This window comes from Abramis brama (assembly GCF_963993115.1).
Source record: "Abramis brama genome assembly, chromosome: 12".
NCBI classification, from domain to species: Eukaryota; Metazoa; Chordata; class Actinopteri; order Cypriniformes; family Leuciscidae; genus Abramis; species Abramis brama.
Genome location: NC_139974.1, coordinates 28,981,486 through 28,998,809, shown reverse-complemented (window position 1 = coordinate 28,998,809; position 17,324 = coordinate 28,981,486). Strand labels below are relative to the sequence as shown.

Here is a 17,324-nt window from a genome sequence, read left to right as displayed (position 1 = left end):
CATTTTTATTTGTTTGTTTGTAATGTGTTAAAGTCAACATGAAAATCAAACTTGACAATTCCTGTTTTTATGGAATATTGCAGTATTATAAATGGAATATCTGTGCTCATCATTATTTTTTATTAATATGCCCTTTTAATCTTTAATCAAAATAATTTCCCCTCCCTCTTGCAACAACATCTCTTTTCTTCTTTGATGATGTGTTTACTGACGTGAGGGCGGGAAAAACTGTCATGCGAACAACAACAACGATCCAAGAGCCAATCAATTCCCAATGGACAAAATTAAGTCCCGCCCTACATTTGTTATTGTTTGTTAAAGGCACAGTATGGCATTTTTCGCCACTAGGGGTCGCTAACCTATTTACAATAACAAAGGCGTAGATTGATGACGCAACATTTGCTAAGAATTATGGATCTTGTCGTCAACGTCAAGCCGACCGATCTAATAATGTTTATGGATGACTGAATACATCGATGTTTTTATCATGACTGTGATATGAAGCAGTTCGGGATTGCTAAGAGACAGCTATCAGCTCCAAACCGCTCCAAACGCGACGCGAGTCCCGCGCATATAAAAGGAATACGGACATTTCATTCTACCGAACTACACGCAGAATTACTACTCACAGGTCAGTTTATTAGACAAATTAAACTTGTGAGGTAACGCAGCGCTGTTTCACTTGGTCTAACATTACACTAGCACAGTGGTTCTCAATTCCAGTCCTCGGGACCCCTTGCTATGCACATTTTGTATGTCTCTCTTATCTGACACACTCAGTTCAGTTCATGGAGTCTCTCCTAATGAGCTGATGATCTGGTTCAGGTGTGTTAAATAAGGGAGACATAAACAAGTAGGCCTAATAAAAACTCGGTGAGTGTTTTAGCGCAATTTTCTCACCTCATGGGATCACAACACTAAGAGATAGTAAATCTTTTCCTGGATTTTTTTTGTGCGTTCCCGAGATTAGACCTTCCTTAACATAATGCCGAAAACCCGAAGTCTCTAGGTGGTCTGGTTGAAGAGTAGATAGAAGTGCAAGATTGGTGCGCACAGACGCACAGAACAGAAATCATGAGTTAACAAGCGCAATTTTGTCCGGTGGAAAATTGCGCTAAAAATGTGCAGAGCAAGGGGTCCCGAGGACTGGAACTAAACTGCATTTGAATGTGTTGAAATGTATGTGTTAACTTAGTCTGTCTGTATGAGACTAGCAGTAAACTAGATCAACATTAGAATAACATACAGATCATATTCTGACATTTTATCATTGTTGAACTATATAACATTGATTAGTTTTATGTAAATGTGCTCACCTGTTTAATAAAGTACATGTAGAAGCGGTCGAAGTCTCGGACGTGGAGCTCTCGGCATCTCGAAAACACCGCGCTGATATTGATTCTCGTTTTAGTTCTCCTTTTTTTATCCAAAGTCTGCTTGTCATGGTCCATAATGTTTGAACGAAACAACAACAGCGTGCAAATAGACATTGCAAACTACAAAGTTGTCCGCGTCAGTCGCTTTGGTTACTATCAGACGGCTCTGATTGCCATGGCAGCACGAGCGGAAACCAGGGACAATGCGGATATGACGGCATTGGCGGCGACACAATGGAAATAAAGAAACGGGACGTTTCTCGAATTAAATTACAAATTTCTCCTGGTTTAAAAGTTGTTGGAAACAGTCGGGATAATGTAAGTACACAACTAAAAAATATATATAACATAGATATAGTGATTTTTGCTATTTTTAAAGCAAAAAAGTTACATATTGTGCCTTTAATGTTAAAGGCTTGCTATTTTATAGGGTTTTGTTGTTGTTGTTGTTTTTCATTGTATGATTTTTGGGAATTCTATTGAAACCAATTGGGGTCAAATTTGACCCACGCTGATTAAGATTTCAAACAAGGGTTACTGCGGGAATGCTGATTTGTTTAAAAAAATTAACATTTAAATTCTAAAAAAAAGGTTTGCATTTTTAGCATTACAGTAGTGTTCTTAATTGTCATAGTAACAATAATGTTACAATGCTAACAAATCCCCAAAATAGGCTAAAATATACTTTTATTTCTTAATATTGTGACATTGGGTTGATATGACCCAGACAGTTTCCCCCCCCCTTGAGACTCATTCTTTATGGATTTATTGCATGTAACAATCATTCAGCTGCCCATCACCACCTCGCGACGGTTGCTAAGGCATCTTGTTGCTAGGGAAATGGCGAAGGGGAGGGAAGCGCGAGGGGGGCGGGTCCTACTTAATGAGTCAATCCGGAAGTGGAGAATCGCTTTGACTGTACACACACAGAGCGGCGGCGTCAAATGAAGCCCTCCATCAATGCAAAACTGCAAATACGGACGTTTAAACCAGAGTCCGAAACCGCACGTTCTCACCTCCTCGCCAGCTCAGATCGCTGCAGACCTTACCGGATGTGAAACACGGAGCGGGACAGAGCACACACACACACACACACACACACGGGTAGAGATTGAAATGGGCGACAGCTGCTGGAATGGAAAGAGCCGAATATTGACAGCAGTGCCGAGTGAAGGCGACCGATGAGGATGATGATGAAGAGTGAAAAGTGAAGCTTTCATTCTGACGGTCTGCATCTCTTCGGTCACGGCCATCTCGCCGTTTAACACCATCCTGTTCAGAGATGATGAAAGGTGAGAGCGGTCGTGGTTTGTGGTGTGTAATAGTGTTAGCCACTGTTATATTAAAGACCACTGTGATTTCCCCATTGTGAATGCGAAACTGTTTTAAAGACCAGAATGCATCTATGAATACATATTTTGGCATGAGTTGTGGCTTCAGGCAGGTTTAGTGTATCTCTTTCTGAGGATCAAAAGGGAAAGGCGGTCCAGTTGAACCTTTAATATCATGTCTAACTTACTCAGTAGTGTGTGTTCTGGACCTTCTGCTAGTGTTTGTGATGACAGACTTCAGCTGTGCGTCTCACACTTCACCGGTCAAGCATGTTGTACAAGTTAAACCACAATGCCACGTCATCTTACACTATAACTTAACTTAACACTCTATTCTCAGGCAAATACATGTGGATCAGTTGTGTTCATGTAGTGTAATTCTTTGAGTTTCTTAAGCGCTTTTAAAAAAAATCCTGTTAGTTGTCCCTATTATGGAAACTTATTTAAAAACGAATAGAATAGTAATATGTAATACCGTAGCCTATGCAAATAACGTAAAATGGAAGAAGTTTAATAGTAAATAAATATGTAGGCTATGTGTTCAGCCAATCAAATTCAAGGACCAGGACCAGCATTATTATTGTTAACTAAAACTTTTAAAAATCGTTTGCATTAATCGAAATGAAGCTGAAATAAAATTTAAATATTAGATGAAATCTTAAAGTAAAAAAAAAACTTAAACTTATTCTCCAGTTTAACCCTACATTTCTAATGATTTAATTTCTAGTTCCTACATTTCGTGTTTAGAACTGTAAAACAGCTAAACTTCCATCTTTTCTAATTTCTAGTTCCTACATTTTGTGGTTTGAACTGTAAAACAGCTGAACTTCCATCTTTATAAATGAACCTTTCAGGATGTCACGTGTTAATGCAAGTGAAGGAGGGTGTTAAAAGTTTTTTGGAGCATTAACTGGCAGTGTTGGCTCTTTGCATGGGTACAGTACTTCCCTCCCCTTTCCTTTCTACTCCCCTCCCTTTCGCTCATCTGTTTCTTGCCGATCAGCTCCTTGTGAATACTTGGGGGAGAGACGGGGAAACATAATCTGCTCTGTGTCCAGGTAATGCTTAACAATAACCTCTTATCTGTTCCACACGATCCACTGCCAAATAGGCAACTTTTGGACATCTTGTTTTACTTTGTGGTTGATTTGTTCTTGGACTGTGGTCTTCATGATCTCTTGGCGTCTCTTGCCTTTTTTGATTTGTATAATGTTTTACCATTTTTCTCGTTCTTTCTTTAGAAATCTTTATATGTACAATCTTGTCTTTTGCCTGTGTTCAAAATCTTCTGTTTAGTGGACAAATTTGATTCCAGGTGTTTTTGATGAAACTTTATGCTTAAAGCATGTGTGCAGGCAGAACTGCACTGGGAACTGTTTGTGTTTCTGTCTTGTTTATTCCTCAGGAAAAAGCATGAGGCGAGTTTCAAACCCATCAAAGCCTAAATGGTTCCGTCTGTCTTGCTGATTGTAGATTCGTGAGTGAGTAGTTAGACTTGGACATCTTTACTAAGGGTTAAGTGGAGATTAGTTACTTGCTTGCTGCCAGAAGATTACTGAGGTTATTATTGGCACAGCTGACACCTTTCCTGCGCAAAGCACTTTATTAGGTGTTTTTTTTTATGTCTGTTGTCACATTGTAACCCTTAGGCTGTTTCATAGTATCGTTTAACCCTTTAGCACTGGTAGTATATGAAATGGAAATGCGTTTGATTGATGTTCACAGTGTTACATGTGTGGTGTGCTTAGAATGACGAGCGGTCTTATGACCCTGTATTGACTTTTGTGTGCGGCTCAGTGTCTGCCACAAACAATGAATGGACTTTGTCATTGAAAAGTTTATTTCACTAGCTGAACAGTATCTGACTAATGTCAGAAAGGAAAGCAGGTCGTTTTTAGCTGTAGATTTCCTGTGGAGCGATTTAGCCTCAGTGCTTCAGATGCAGATTGTTAAATTTTTTTAACCTTGTTTCTTTCAATTAAAGGAAAAATTCTGTCATCATTTACTCACTCTCATGTTGTTCCAAATCCAAACCCTTTTGTTCATCTTCGAAACACAAATGAAGATATTTTAATGAAATCTGAGAGATTTCTGTTCCTCCATTGAAAGGCTATTCACCCATAACTCTGACTGTTAAAAATCCATATCCATATCCATTAATCCATATGAATCAAGTGATTTAATCTATCTTCTGAAGAGACACAGTCGCTTTATATGATGAACAGATTTAGGTAATTTGAGAGATTAATGCTAATGCTAATTTCTGCAATTTTGTATCACATATGCTATTGTTAAATATTAGTTTATCTATGTGCACACTACGGTTCAGAAAGTTGGGGTAATTTTTTTTACTTTTATTCAACAGTGACAGTAAAGACTTTTAGGTTGTTTCACACCTGGCTCCTATAGAGCACTTGTTTCGGAACCAGTTGTGTTTACTCCATTACTTGTGTTCGTTAAGGCATATAAAAACGGCAGTCTACACTGAAACACTCAGTCTGAGTTTGCCAGAATGTGGTTCTCCTGGCCCACTTGAAAATGAACTCTGGAGCTGTTTGCTTGGTGAGAAAGCAGTCTGACCCAACGAACCAGGCTGTATCACAATTTATGATGGGTAATGATGACGTACATTGCGTCAAAATCAGCAGTTTTGATAATGCCTTTTAAAATGTATCGTGGGTTAACCTGGAGCAAAGACTTTTTTAAAATGGCGCCTAATTGCTTTTCTCAAAAATAGGTACAAGGTAGGAATGTCCTTGATTCATGCTCAAAATGATAAAGTAGTATAACGACAGCCGCAAAGACAGCCACAATAAGCCCACAGATCCGTTATCTATCCATCCTGACGGATGACTGCTATTAATGCAATCCCAGTGTTATAGGCCTACCAAATTCTGTGACCCATCGAATTATGTGACCGTACACATGATGTAGTGATGGCAGGGTTAGGATTAGGATTGGGGTTAGGATTAGCTCAATACACAGAATTCGGCACAACACCGGAACATTAACAGGTGAAAAATGAGTTTTTATTAACACATTTTGGTCCATTTAGAAATGTTGCCTTGTGAAAGCAAACCGAACCAAGAAGAAATTGTAATTGACTGTAAATGTATGTCTATTTCAAATAAATGCTGTTCTTTTCAAATAAAAGCTTTCTATTTATCAAAGAATCATAAAGAACTGTATCACAGTTTCTGCAAAAAAATATTAAGCTGCAGAAATGTTTTCGACATTGATAGTATTAAAAAATATTTATTGAGAAGTAAATCAGCGTATTAGACTGAATTCTGAAGGATTGTGACACTGAAGACTGGAGTAATGATGCTGAAAATTCAGCTTTGCATCACAGGAATAAAGTATATATTTAAATATATTAGTTATTTTAAATAGTTTTACTCTACTTTTGATCAAATAAATACAGCCTTAGTGAGCATAAGAGTTTTTTTCCAAAACACTAAAAAAAAAATTAAACGGTTGTGTATATTGACTATAAGCATGAATATGTGCTTGTGTAAAATCCAGGTGTCCATTAGTAGAAATTACAGTTAGTGATTAGATTATTAGACTCCAGATGACCTTTGCACGTGTATTTACTCTCAGGAATCAATTCTGTCAGCCTGTCTGCCTTTCTCAATTTCAGTGAGTCCACCTGGATAATGTTGTGTTTCTTACGCGGATAGAGCCTGTATAATTTTGTGCCATCTTTCATGAGTGCCAGGGGTTTTGTGTCTAATGAAAAAGTGCTTACTCAAAGCATATTTATGACCTCGTAAATCCACACAGGGACCATTGGGCAATGCCACGTTTCTGTTTTAGGGTGGGCAGATGTTCAGTTCTTCCTGGCTGGCAGATCGCAGAGACTCTTTGCCAATGACAGACTTCTGTTCATTCATGACACATGGTAACATAAAACCACACTTGGTACTATAGTGAATTGTGAAACTGACATCATATAGACCGAATCTTTCCGAATTTCACTCTCGGGAATTGTAGGCCTCATGTAGAAGGAAATTCCTTTCTGGTATACAAATTACGTTGGTATGGCCCACTTAGAAAAAATAGGCTAGCTCTTGTTAGTAGCCTCAGTCTGCCTGTGCCGCCCAAAGACATGTGTGGTCAGCTAATTGGGATCCAGAATTTCTCTAAAAACACAGGAGGAGGCTTTAGCGTGATATCTTAGTGGTGATTTTTGGTTCAGTTCACCCGACTGTGAAAAAAAAAAAAATCATCATTGACTGTCATGATAATTATGGAGTGCTCTCTCGCAATGATGGCGCACGGCAGTCTGATCAAACCGTCAGATTTAATTACTTTGGAGTGCCCTTAGCCTGCCAAGAGCTGGGTTTGCATATAGTTTTCAAAGCATGCTGGGAAGTTTGTACTTCCTAAAGCCCTCCTGTGGAGTGGGGTGAATGAAATACTCTAATTTGTGTTCGAGATGAAGGCAGATGTTGTGCAGATGAAACATGGGCGAGACCGTTAGTGAATGAAAGATTTAAGGGTAATCATACTGCGATAAACTTCTTTACATGGCCCAATGTTTCTCATCCAAACACCACTACTACATGATGTGAAAGTAAAGATACGACATGCAGTGATAAATGTAGTCTGAGCAATCACACAAGATTGTGGTTGAATTGTGGGTAACTGGCATCAATGGGCGATTCATCATAACTGTAGTCAGCAGGTTTTCCGACAAACTGTCAACTTCTCTTCACACAACAGAAATTCCCCAATGGTAATGGAGCTTAGACTGAGTTAACACTGAGACTGTATAAATTTTAATATGTAAAAATATATACATTTTATAATTTTATAATTATAATTATTATTAATAAATATAATTTAAAATATATCATTTATATATCAATATATTATATTATTCATAATATATTTTCAAATCAAGCTCTCCTTAATTCTTTCTGGCATAGATTCAACAAGGTTCTGGAAAGATTCTTCAGAGATTTTGGCCCATATTTACACGATAGCATCACAGTTGCTGCAGATTTGTCGGCTGCACATCCATGATGCGAATCTCCCGTTCCATTACACACCAAATGTGCTCTATTGGACTGAGATGACTGTGGAGGTCATTGAGTATAGTGAACTCATTGTCATGTTCAATAAACCAGTTTGAGATAATTTGAGCTTTTTGACATGCGTTATCCTGCTGGAAGTAACCATCAGAACATGTACACTGTGGTCATAAAGGGGTGGACATGGTCAGCAACAATACTCAGGTAGGCTGTGGCGTTTAAACGATGCTCAATTGGTACTAAGAGGCAAAAGGTGTGCCAAAAATATCCCCCACACCATTAAACCACCACCAGCAGCCTGAACAGTTGATACAAGGAGGGATGGATCCATGCTTTCATGTTGTTTATGCCAAATTCTGATCCTACCATCTGAAAGTCGCAGCAGAAATTGAAACTCATCAGACCAGGCAACGTTTTTCCAGTCTTCTATTGTCCAATTTTGGTGAGCCTGTGTGAATAGTAGCCTCAGTTTCCTGTTCTTAGCTGACAAGAGTGTGTTCTTCTGCGGCTGTAGCCCGTCTGCTTCAAGGTTCGACGTGTTGTGCGTTCAGAGAAGCTTTTATTCATACCTCAGTTATAGCGAGTGGTTATTTGAGTTACTCTTGCCTTTCTATCAGCTCAACCCAGTCTGGCCATTCTCCTCTGACCTCTGGCATCAACAAGGCATTTTCACCCACAGAACTGCCACTCACTGGATATTTTTTCTTTTCAGACCATTCTCTGTAAACCCTAGAGCTGGTTGTGTGTGAAAATCCCAGTAGATCAGCAGTTTCTGAAATACTCAGACCAGCCCATCTGGCACCAACAACCATGATACCTCCAAAGTCACTCAAATCACCTTTCTTCCCCATTCTGATGTTCAGTTTGAACTTCAGAAGATCATCTTGACCATGTCTAAATGCCTAAATGGCATTTAAGTTGATGCCATGTGATTGACTGATTAGATATTTGTGTTCATGAGCAGTTGAACAGGTGTACCTAATAAAGTGGTAAGTAAGTGTATACAACATTGTTATAGTGAAGTTAGATTTTAATAATGTAGAAAATACAAATAATTATCAAACTAAATACAGTAGTCAACATTTGAAGTGAATCAAAAAAGTTAATCAAATTTGTCCTAAGACAAGAACGGGTATTGTTCAAAATTCATGTATAACTTTGATTAAAGGTTTTGATCCACTTCAAATTTTCAATACAAATTTTCTATGAATATTGTGTTCTATACAAAGTAAACATAAGTTTCTCAGATGCACCAGATTTTCTTTATTCTTGCTATTACTTGATCAAAATCAGTCATTAATACCCAGCAAAAAGACGTGCATCATGAGGCATTAAACAGGCCAAATCTGTTCTGTACCTCACTCTTATCTGTGATTATTTATTTTTGGGTTTATCCTCATCTTTAAATTTATATCTTCCTTTTCCCCGTTTTTATAGCATTTTCCTCACTACAGTCCCTTGTGTGGTGTCACTGGACCATGGTTCGCAAGAAAGGATCTCTTATTTTGTGTGGAGCATTTCTGTTTGTCGCCTGGAACGCCTTGCTCCTCCTCTTCTTATGGGGGAGGCCTCCCATTGGCCGACTTGGTGAGGGAGGCGGAGCTGAACCAGGGGCCGGAGAGGAATGGGGAGCAAAAGTGGGTGGAACTAACGGATTGGCCGTTGAAGTGATCAGGTTGGCCGAAGAAGTAGAATCGGAACTGGAGACTCAGAAGAAGCTCCTCAAACAGATACAGAGTCACAGGGAACTATGGGAACAGCGGAAAGAATTGGGAAAGAGGGAATCTGAGGACACAAAAGATGAAAAGAACATTGAGCAGCTGAAAAAACTTCAGCAGATTCCTGCAGTTCCTCTAAGTCATAAAATTGTAGATGATACAAAAACTGTTACGAAAAATACACAGACTCTAATGGTTACGCCACCTCGGCTGGTCATGAAGGAGCAGGAGCTGGACCAAGAAAACAAGCAAATTGCAGAAAATGAAGTAGGCCATACTAAGCCAAGCCCTCAAATCATTATCCCAATTCTCGTCATTGCCTGTGACAGAGTAACAGTGAAGAGGAGTTTGGATAAATTGATACAGTACCGTCCTTCTGCTGAGCTTTATCCAATCATTGTCAGCCAGGACTGTGGCCATGCAGATACGGCAAGGATGATTGGCTCCTATGGCAGTCAGATAACCCACATCAGCCAACCGGATCTTGCAGACATTCCAGTGCGACCTGATCACAGGAAGTTCCAGGGTTACTACAAGATCTCCAGGCACTACCGTTGGGCTCTGAACCAAGTGTTCAATGTCTTTGCTTACTCCACAGTGGTCATTGTGGAGGACGACTTGGAGGTAAGATCATGAATATGTTGTCATTTATGACTAGTACTCAATGTTGTCATATTCATCCTGCATTTGAGCATCATTAGATGTTAACCAGGTCTGAATAGTATCTGAAAGTAAGTCACATTTTTCCTCTTTTATAATTCATGGAGAGGAATTTTGAAAAGAGCTTTTCTCTCGCTCACAGGGAATATTTTCATTTGCACATTTCTGAACCCTTTCCTTTGAAATTCTCACAGGTGAACTGATTACAAAGTCTAATACGCATTATGCACCCAAAAACCCATTAATAGGACAGCGGTAAAAGCTCCAGTTCTGTTGTCATGAGTTCTCTAAAGGATGAGATCAAGGTCCTTGTTTAACTTTTGCTATTCAGGCAAACATGTTTTTTGCATACTTCTTACTGTGTCCTTTGATGGCTGTCGTGGCGATGTTGAATTTACAATATTTGTTGAAATAGAAAACCTTCATACTCAAGGTGAAATGGAGTTAATCAATGACAAATAAGAGTTATACATGAATATGGCATGGACAAATCTTTGACATCAGTGTATACAAAAGTGTACTCTTTGTATACATGTGGTTTTATAATTTCAAGAAGAAAAAAAAAATTAAATAACCAAGTAAAAAGTAATAACATACTTTCCTTACATCTTAAATACATGTAAATGTACGTGGGGTTTTTTTACAAATGAAATTTCATTATGCTTTTGGGGAATTGCACCACATCCTGCACTTGTAAAAATATTTGTCAGCCAAATCAAAGCGCCAAATAACATAACTGTCTTTAATACACAGTCATGAGTGTCCGCAGGGTCCTCTCTATGATATCATTTCCCTTTTTCTGCATGCTGGTTGCACCAGATCTTGTGATCGCCACATGACTTTGATTTGGCGGACAAATATTTTTTCAGTTGTAGAACTTATACTAGTACTTATATACTTATTTGATTAGCACATTTAACTGGTCAGTGGACTAACTCTAAAGTTCTACTGAGCATCATAGTTAATGAAGCACCATTGAGATTACCTAAGGCCCAAACACATATTTTGTACATTGTTATAAAGCAGCCAACTGGCTGAACAAACCGACAGGACCTTGAGTGAACTAGCCGTTTCGGTCCAGATAGTTTAGGAATAGTTTCTTGTTCATCATCAGTTCATCTTAATGTCTTAAAACTGCTCTTATTTCATCTTATAGGTGGCCCCAGACTTTTTTGAGTATTTCCGTGCGCTCTACCCCATATTGAGTTCGGATCCGACACTGTGGTGCATTTCCGCCTGGAATGATAATGGACGGGATGGGCTGGTTGACCCGGGCAAGGCTGACCTCCTTTACCGGACAGATTTCTTTCCTGGCCTCGGATGGATGCTTTTGAAGGAAGTCTGGGCAGAGTTGGAGCCCAAGTGGCCCAAGGCATTCTGGGACGACTGGATGCGGCAACCCGAGCAGCGGAAGGACCGCTCGTGCATTCGTCCCGAGATCTCGAGGACTATAACTTTCGGCCGTAAAGGCGTCAGTTTGGGTCAATTTTTTGACCAGTATTTGCGCTACATAAAACTCAATACTGAATTTGTGCCTTTCACTAAACTGGACTTGTCCTACTTGGTCAAGGAGAAGTACGATGAAACCTTTGAAAAAGAAGTGTATGTCGCCCCTTTGGTGAAGGTGGAGGAACTACAACAAGGTGGAAGCCTGAAAGGTTCTGGGCCATTTCGAGTTCAGTACTCCAGTAGAGACAGCTTTAAAGTGCTGGCCCGCAACTTGGGAGTTATGGACGATTTGAAGTCAGGGGTTCCCCGTGCCGGTTACAGGGGCGTAGTCAGCTTCATATCCCGTGGACGAAGAATTTATCTGGGTCCCCCTGAGGGCTGGACTAAATATGACACCAGCTGGAGCTGAGGAGGATGAGGTTTGAACCACAAAAGACAAGAAATAGAAAACTCACAACTATTGTTACAAGTGAAGGAGGAGAGAAACGCCCTCTCAAACCAAAGAAAACAGAAGCAGGGTGTAAAAAGTTGAGAAAAGCTAAGATGTGAGTATAAAATAACTGCTGTTTTGTCATGGAAGAACTTCCAGGCATGCTGGGAACAGCACAAAAGGTGGTGCATCGTATTTGCGCAGCAATCATGCAACAATCTTCCCTCAGAGAAAATAGTGGAGTTACGCTGCAAACAGCTCTTATGCAGAATCGCTTATTATGATATGAAGAATAATGATCACATTTTTTATTATTACTTGATTTTATTATTATTTTGCTTTTAACATCAATGCAAAAGGCATACAAGAGGTCTTATATTTTATCTTACCACAGTGTCTTTTGGGAGAATCTCACGATAACTCACATTTAACTCCAAAATCAAAAGAAGAGAATATTTTTATATTTGCATATATACAGAAGAAAAATTAAGCCTGTTCTTGTGTCCATCCATTTTTTGTGTGACTATTTTAATCATAAGCATATCCCCCCCCCCCACCATTAATTTAATGATTTGGAAACTTTTTTTAAATATTCAGTATTACTGTGTATATATAGTAATATAATGTTTTGCTTTAAGAAAAAACAACCCAATATCCAGATGTTTCTTGACAAGTTTCGTGAGATTCAGCCTTTGAAAGACCAATCTGAGTGTTAAAATTCCATTTGTCTAAGTTTTATTAGTCCCTGACATAATTATAAATGAAAATTGTGTATAATTGTTGTCTAATTTGATTGATGCATTCATATAAATGAGCAGACTTGTTCATTTGACTGTAGCACCATTGAATCTATGAAGTTCAAGCTTGTGGCAGAAATTATTCAAGGCTTGTGTAACTGACATACCAAATCTCTGGACAACATCTCTTCTGTGCCATTCTGTTGAAGTACTGTACTTGAACCTGTTTTTGTTTTAACTGCTCTTCCTGGCCTTGGAGAGCTCTTATTGTTTTTTAAAGATGTTGTAGGTTTGTTGCAAAACCAGTGGTCATAGAAAATCGCTTTACATGTTCTTACGGATGAATGATCGGATTTCAGTAGCCCAGAGATGAGAGGAAACACTTTAATTAAATGTACTGTATTTAAATGTTTGGGAGAGAAATGATCTGATATTAATGCAAATGCAGTATGAAGAAGTGTGAAACCACTGCCTGACATGTTTATAACTTTATTACATTGAGAATAAAACAGACTATTTTGATATTTGACCTTATATGCTGTTTTTTTTCCTGTTTTATATTTTATCTGGTGACTTCCTTCCAGGGATCATTTGTCCAAACCCCCCATATCAGCATCTATTCAGCCGTCGCTCCAGATTTCCTTTCCTACTCCTCTTGTGTCCTGTTGACTTCCTGTCTCATGGTTCTCTGCTGTTGACTTTACTGTTCTTTTCCTGTTCTTTACCACCAGCAACTTTAGAAAAGCCAAAGGATGTATGTTACGAATTAGATAAATTGGACATTCATTTTTTGTTTTTATAGCCATTCATCTGATCTGAATCAACCATGATTAATTGATTTGTGGATCATATAGCCACATCAGCTCAGGGAGAAGTAGTTGAAATGAAAATACTTAAATGTTTGTTTTCACACTTGACAACTGTTTCAAAGAGCTGATGTCAGACCTCTTTCAAGCCATTTTGTTGGTGGAAAAGGGAAAATGCCAATCTGGGAACACTTTTTACAATTCTTACCTCAGAAAAAGGTGCTCCTGGAACAATAAGCAGCTGGTCTCAAATTTTGCCAGACTGAGCTGTTTTAGTTTTGAACTACTTGGTTTATGCAAACAAAACTAGGTCACCAGATGAGGTGATGACACAAGTCCAGTTGATGGACATCCAACTCATGCACTGCACAACAACTCTAACCATTTCATCTTCTCCATCCATGTAAAATAAAACATACATTTGTGAATTGATCGTTATGAATTTAATAATTTTTTTTATTTATTTTATCACTAACAACCTTAAAGTTCCATTAATTAAAGGTACAATATGTAGTTTTTTTGCTTTAAAAATAGCAAAACTGGTCGAAAAATACAACATTTGTATCGTGTAATATATATACACATGATTTGTTTTTATTTTGTTATTTATTAGTTTAACTATTAACTATTTAAGACTTTCAGTACAGTTAAGTAAAAAAATGTTGGCACCATAAAATAATCCCCCATAAGCAGTCAATTTTTATCAAACAAAAATAATACATTTAATTTTAAGTGGTTTTTTTAAAACACTGTATATGAACTACAATGGCACATTCATCAGAGATGAAACAGTTGAAAGCAGTTTCTAACAATTGCATCCCTTATTGCATGTATATTTGTTTGTTTTTGTTGTGGGTTACATGCATGAGGGGCTACGGAAACTAAAGGGACATGGTGATTGGAGGAAATTAATTTGAATTATTTTCCGTTCACCTGCAAATGTTCTGCGTTACCGAAGAAACTTTGCATTCAAAAGTTGAGTTCTTTGAGTTTCTTGGGGGAACACAAAACTTATGTGAGAGAACGCAAAACACTGATTCTTGGGAATTTGGATAAAACATGTCCCACGAAGAAAAGTGCTAATTCTGTTGGAAATTAATAACATTTTCATGAATAAAAAGAATCAAGGTTATAATCAGGGGGTCCTTTGCACATATGTAAGGTTATTTTATAGGTTTATTTTTAATTTGTATTAATTTAATGATTATATGCTGGCCCATTGCCTACAAAATCAGTTGTCCTCGGATAGGAGATAATCATTTCAACTTGATTAAAAAAACAAAACGTAATAATTAAATTGAAAAATATCTTTACCACATGAAAGAGTACATAGTAAATATTGTTCAAACCTCACTGTTTGTAGTTTTTAATACATATTACAATTATTTTGTGGTTGCTCAAAATGTGTCCCACATATTCGTCACCACCGTCAGATATTTATAAAAAGCAATAAAATCAGGCAACTACAAGGTCAACTTAATTCCTGGGGACCCCATTTTCAAACCTTCAACTGTTCTGCATGCTTCAAGATCACTCAAGCTCCTGTAAGTTTGCTAATTTCTCTTAGACTTGTTCATATTTTTGGACACTGCTACTGTCACAACCATAACATGTCAACACCGTCTCTTTTGTATAAAAAAACATTAGATTAGATTATGACATAAATGTATACTTTTTAAGAAGAGGTCTGAAGTAGATAGCAACAGAGGAAAAAAAGATGGCTAATGTGAACAACTCATGCATATCATGTGAAAGAGTATATTTTGTCACCACCGTCATACGTCACCACCATCAGGTTTTCTGTCTGACGGTGGTGACGTACAGTCTGACGGTGGTGACAAAAACCTCCAAATGGTCCTCAACGAAGGCTAGAATATAATTGTTGATCACAATAAATACCAATATGGCCTGTAATGTTGCATTAACCTGTTTTATATTTGTATTTATGTAATTCTCCCTATATTTCTTCCATACAGGCCTACACCGCATGCTACTATTAAGCAATATAGCACGAGTGAGAGTGAGGATGTTCGTGGATATCCATGAACATCCTCACGAACACGAGTTTCTCTAAAACGCCTTGGGAGATTGCTTATGGTAGAGAAATGAACATTAAATTCACGGGAAACAGCTCTGCTGGACATTCCTGCAGTCAGCATGCCAATTGCAGGCTCCCTCAAAACTTGCGACATCTGTTGGAATGTGCTGTGCGATGAAACTGCATTTTAGAATGGCCTTTTATTGTGGCCAGCCTAAGGCACACCTGTGCAATAATAATGCTGTCTAATCAGCATCATGATATGCCACACCTGTGAGGTAGATGGATTATCTCGGCAAAGGAGAAGTGCTCACTAACACAGATTTAGACAGATTTGTGAACAATATTTGAGAGAAATAGGCTTTTTGTGTACATAGAAAAAGTCTGAGATCTTTGAGTTCAGCTCATGAAAAATGGGGGCAAAAACAAAAGTGTTGCGTTTATAATTTTGTTCAGTGTAATTAGACCGGACCTAACTGCGGTATAACCATTGGTAACCTTCCCTCTCTCTCAATTCACTATTATGCCATGTTCATTTGGCTTACGTCATTTGGGATGCACATAGTGCACCTAATACCTACCTATATAGCACATACAATATCCCTTGTAGGCTATGCATCTCCCATGACTAAAGCCAAATGAAAATGGCATGACAACATTTAACCAAATCTGACATTCACTGTAATCCCCCCACCCCCCCAGTTTCATAGTCATTACTTTAGGTCAACTTTGACTTTAAGTATTTTAGGAAGTTATTGCTAGGTAGCAGCTATCTGTGGAGGAGAAGAAACAGGGAATATTAAAAGAAGCGGAGAGAGATAATACACAGTGAGGCAGAGTTAAAGCAGAACTCGGCAACTCTAGTAATTTCTTCGCTGATCTTCACTTTTGTTGTCGCGTGTTTTCTCAAAGAGCTCCCCCTACAGCTGTGGGCCGTATATTTCACAACACAGTCGTAAAAAAAACTCACTTGAGGCACCCTCCTCCCCCTTTCTACCACTGCTCATGTGCATATGTTATTATCGTAGCCGGCCGAGGTGGGTAATACATCATACACAGTATCATATGGCATGTGTTTATGTCGAATTGCCGTAAAGCAGTTCGTGTTTCTCGCTTCTCGTTCTCGCTTCTCACAAGACTTCCAATTTCTATCTTGCCGGGACGGTAGTCCCCAAGTTGCAAGGTTGGTTTTCCGCATGGGAACGCTGGGGGGAGCGGGGAAAGTCACCAATATCACCAGAACAGGTTGTTTAACCATCCAAATTATTTCTAGACAGTTTTATTAAGTTAAAAAAGTTGCCAAGTTCTCCTTTAAAGGCGGAATACCTCAGAACGGAAAGGCAAAGATGGAAGAAGAGGGTGGAGGAAGGGAAGCTAAAAAAATAGCAATGACTTGAATGAAAGGGAAAAGAGAAGTCAGAGAAAGGCTTGGAAACATAGACAAAAAGTATCAAGAGAACGTAAGAGAAAGGGCTCAGATCACCTAGAAACTCCCCCAAACAGTCCGGTGGATCAGGCCATACACGATCCAGCTCGGAGTAGGCAGGCTAAATGTTTATCACAGTGCTCAGGATTGTTATTTTTTGGACCAAATAGTTAAATAAAGTTGTTAAGCAAGAAGCCATTGACTTGAGTTGTATAAATTTTGGAATTGTATGTTGTAATGAGGCCACTGTCACCACCGTCAGATTAGTGTCACCACCCTCAGTTCTAAAGTCACCACCGTCAGAGGGAGTTTTA

At 38.6% G+C, this 17,324-nt stretch overlaps 1 protein-coding gene across 3 annotated transcripts; it reads left to right on the top strand.

Annotated features, from left to right (window-relative positions):
• The first annotated feature begins 2,266 nt into the window (after positions 1-2,266).
• mgat1b (alpha-1,3-mannosyl-glycoprotein 2-beta-N-acetylglucosaminyltransferase b) lies at positions 2,267-13,269 on the top strand. 3 transcript variants are annotated; one of them, XM_084130880.1, is made up of 3 exons: positions 2,267-2,668; positions 9,184-10,088; positions 11,281-13,269. In XM_084130880.1, the coding sequence occupies exons 1-3, from the start codon at positions 2,659-2,661 to the stop codon at positions 11,980-11,982; spliced, it is 1,617 nt and encodes a 538-aa protein (XP_083987006.1). In that variant the 5' UTR covers positions 2,267-2,658; the 3' UTR covers positions 11,983-13,269. The 3 variants fall into 3 exon arrangements, with proteins under 3 accessions (XP_083987006.1, XP_083987007.1, XP_083987008.1); XM_084130881.1 differs by lacking the exon at positions 2,267-2,668 and adding an exon at positions 3,641-3,765; XM_084130882.1 differs by lacking the exon at positions 2,267-2,668 and adding an exon at positions 7,592-8,735.
• Positions 13,270-17,324: the final 4,055 nt, after the last annotated feature.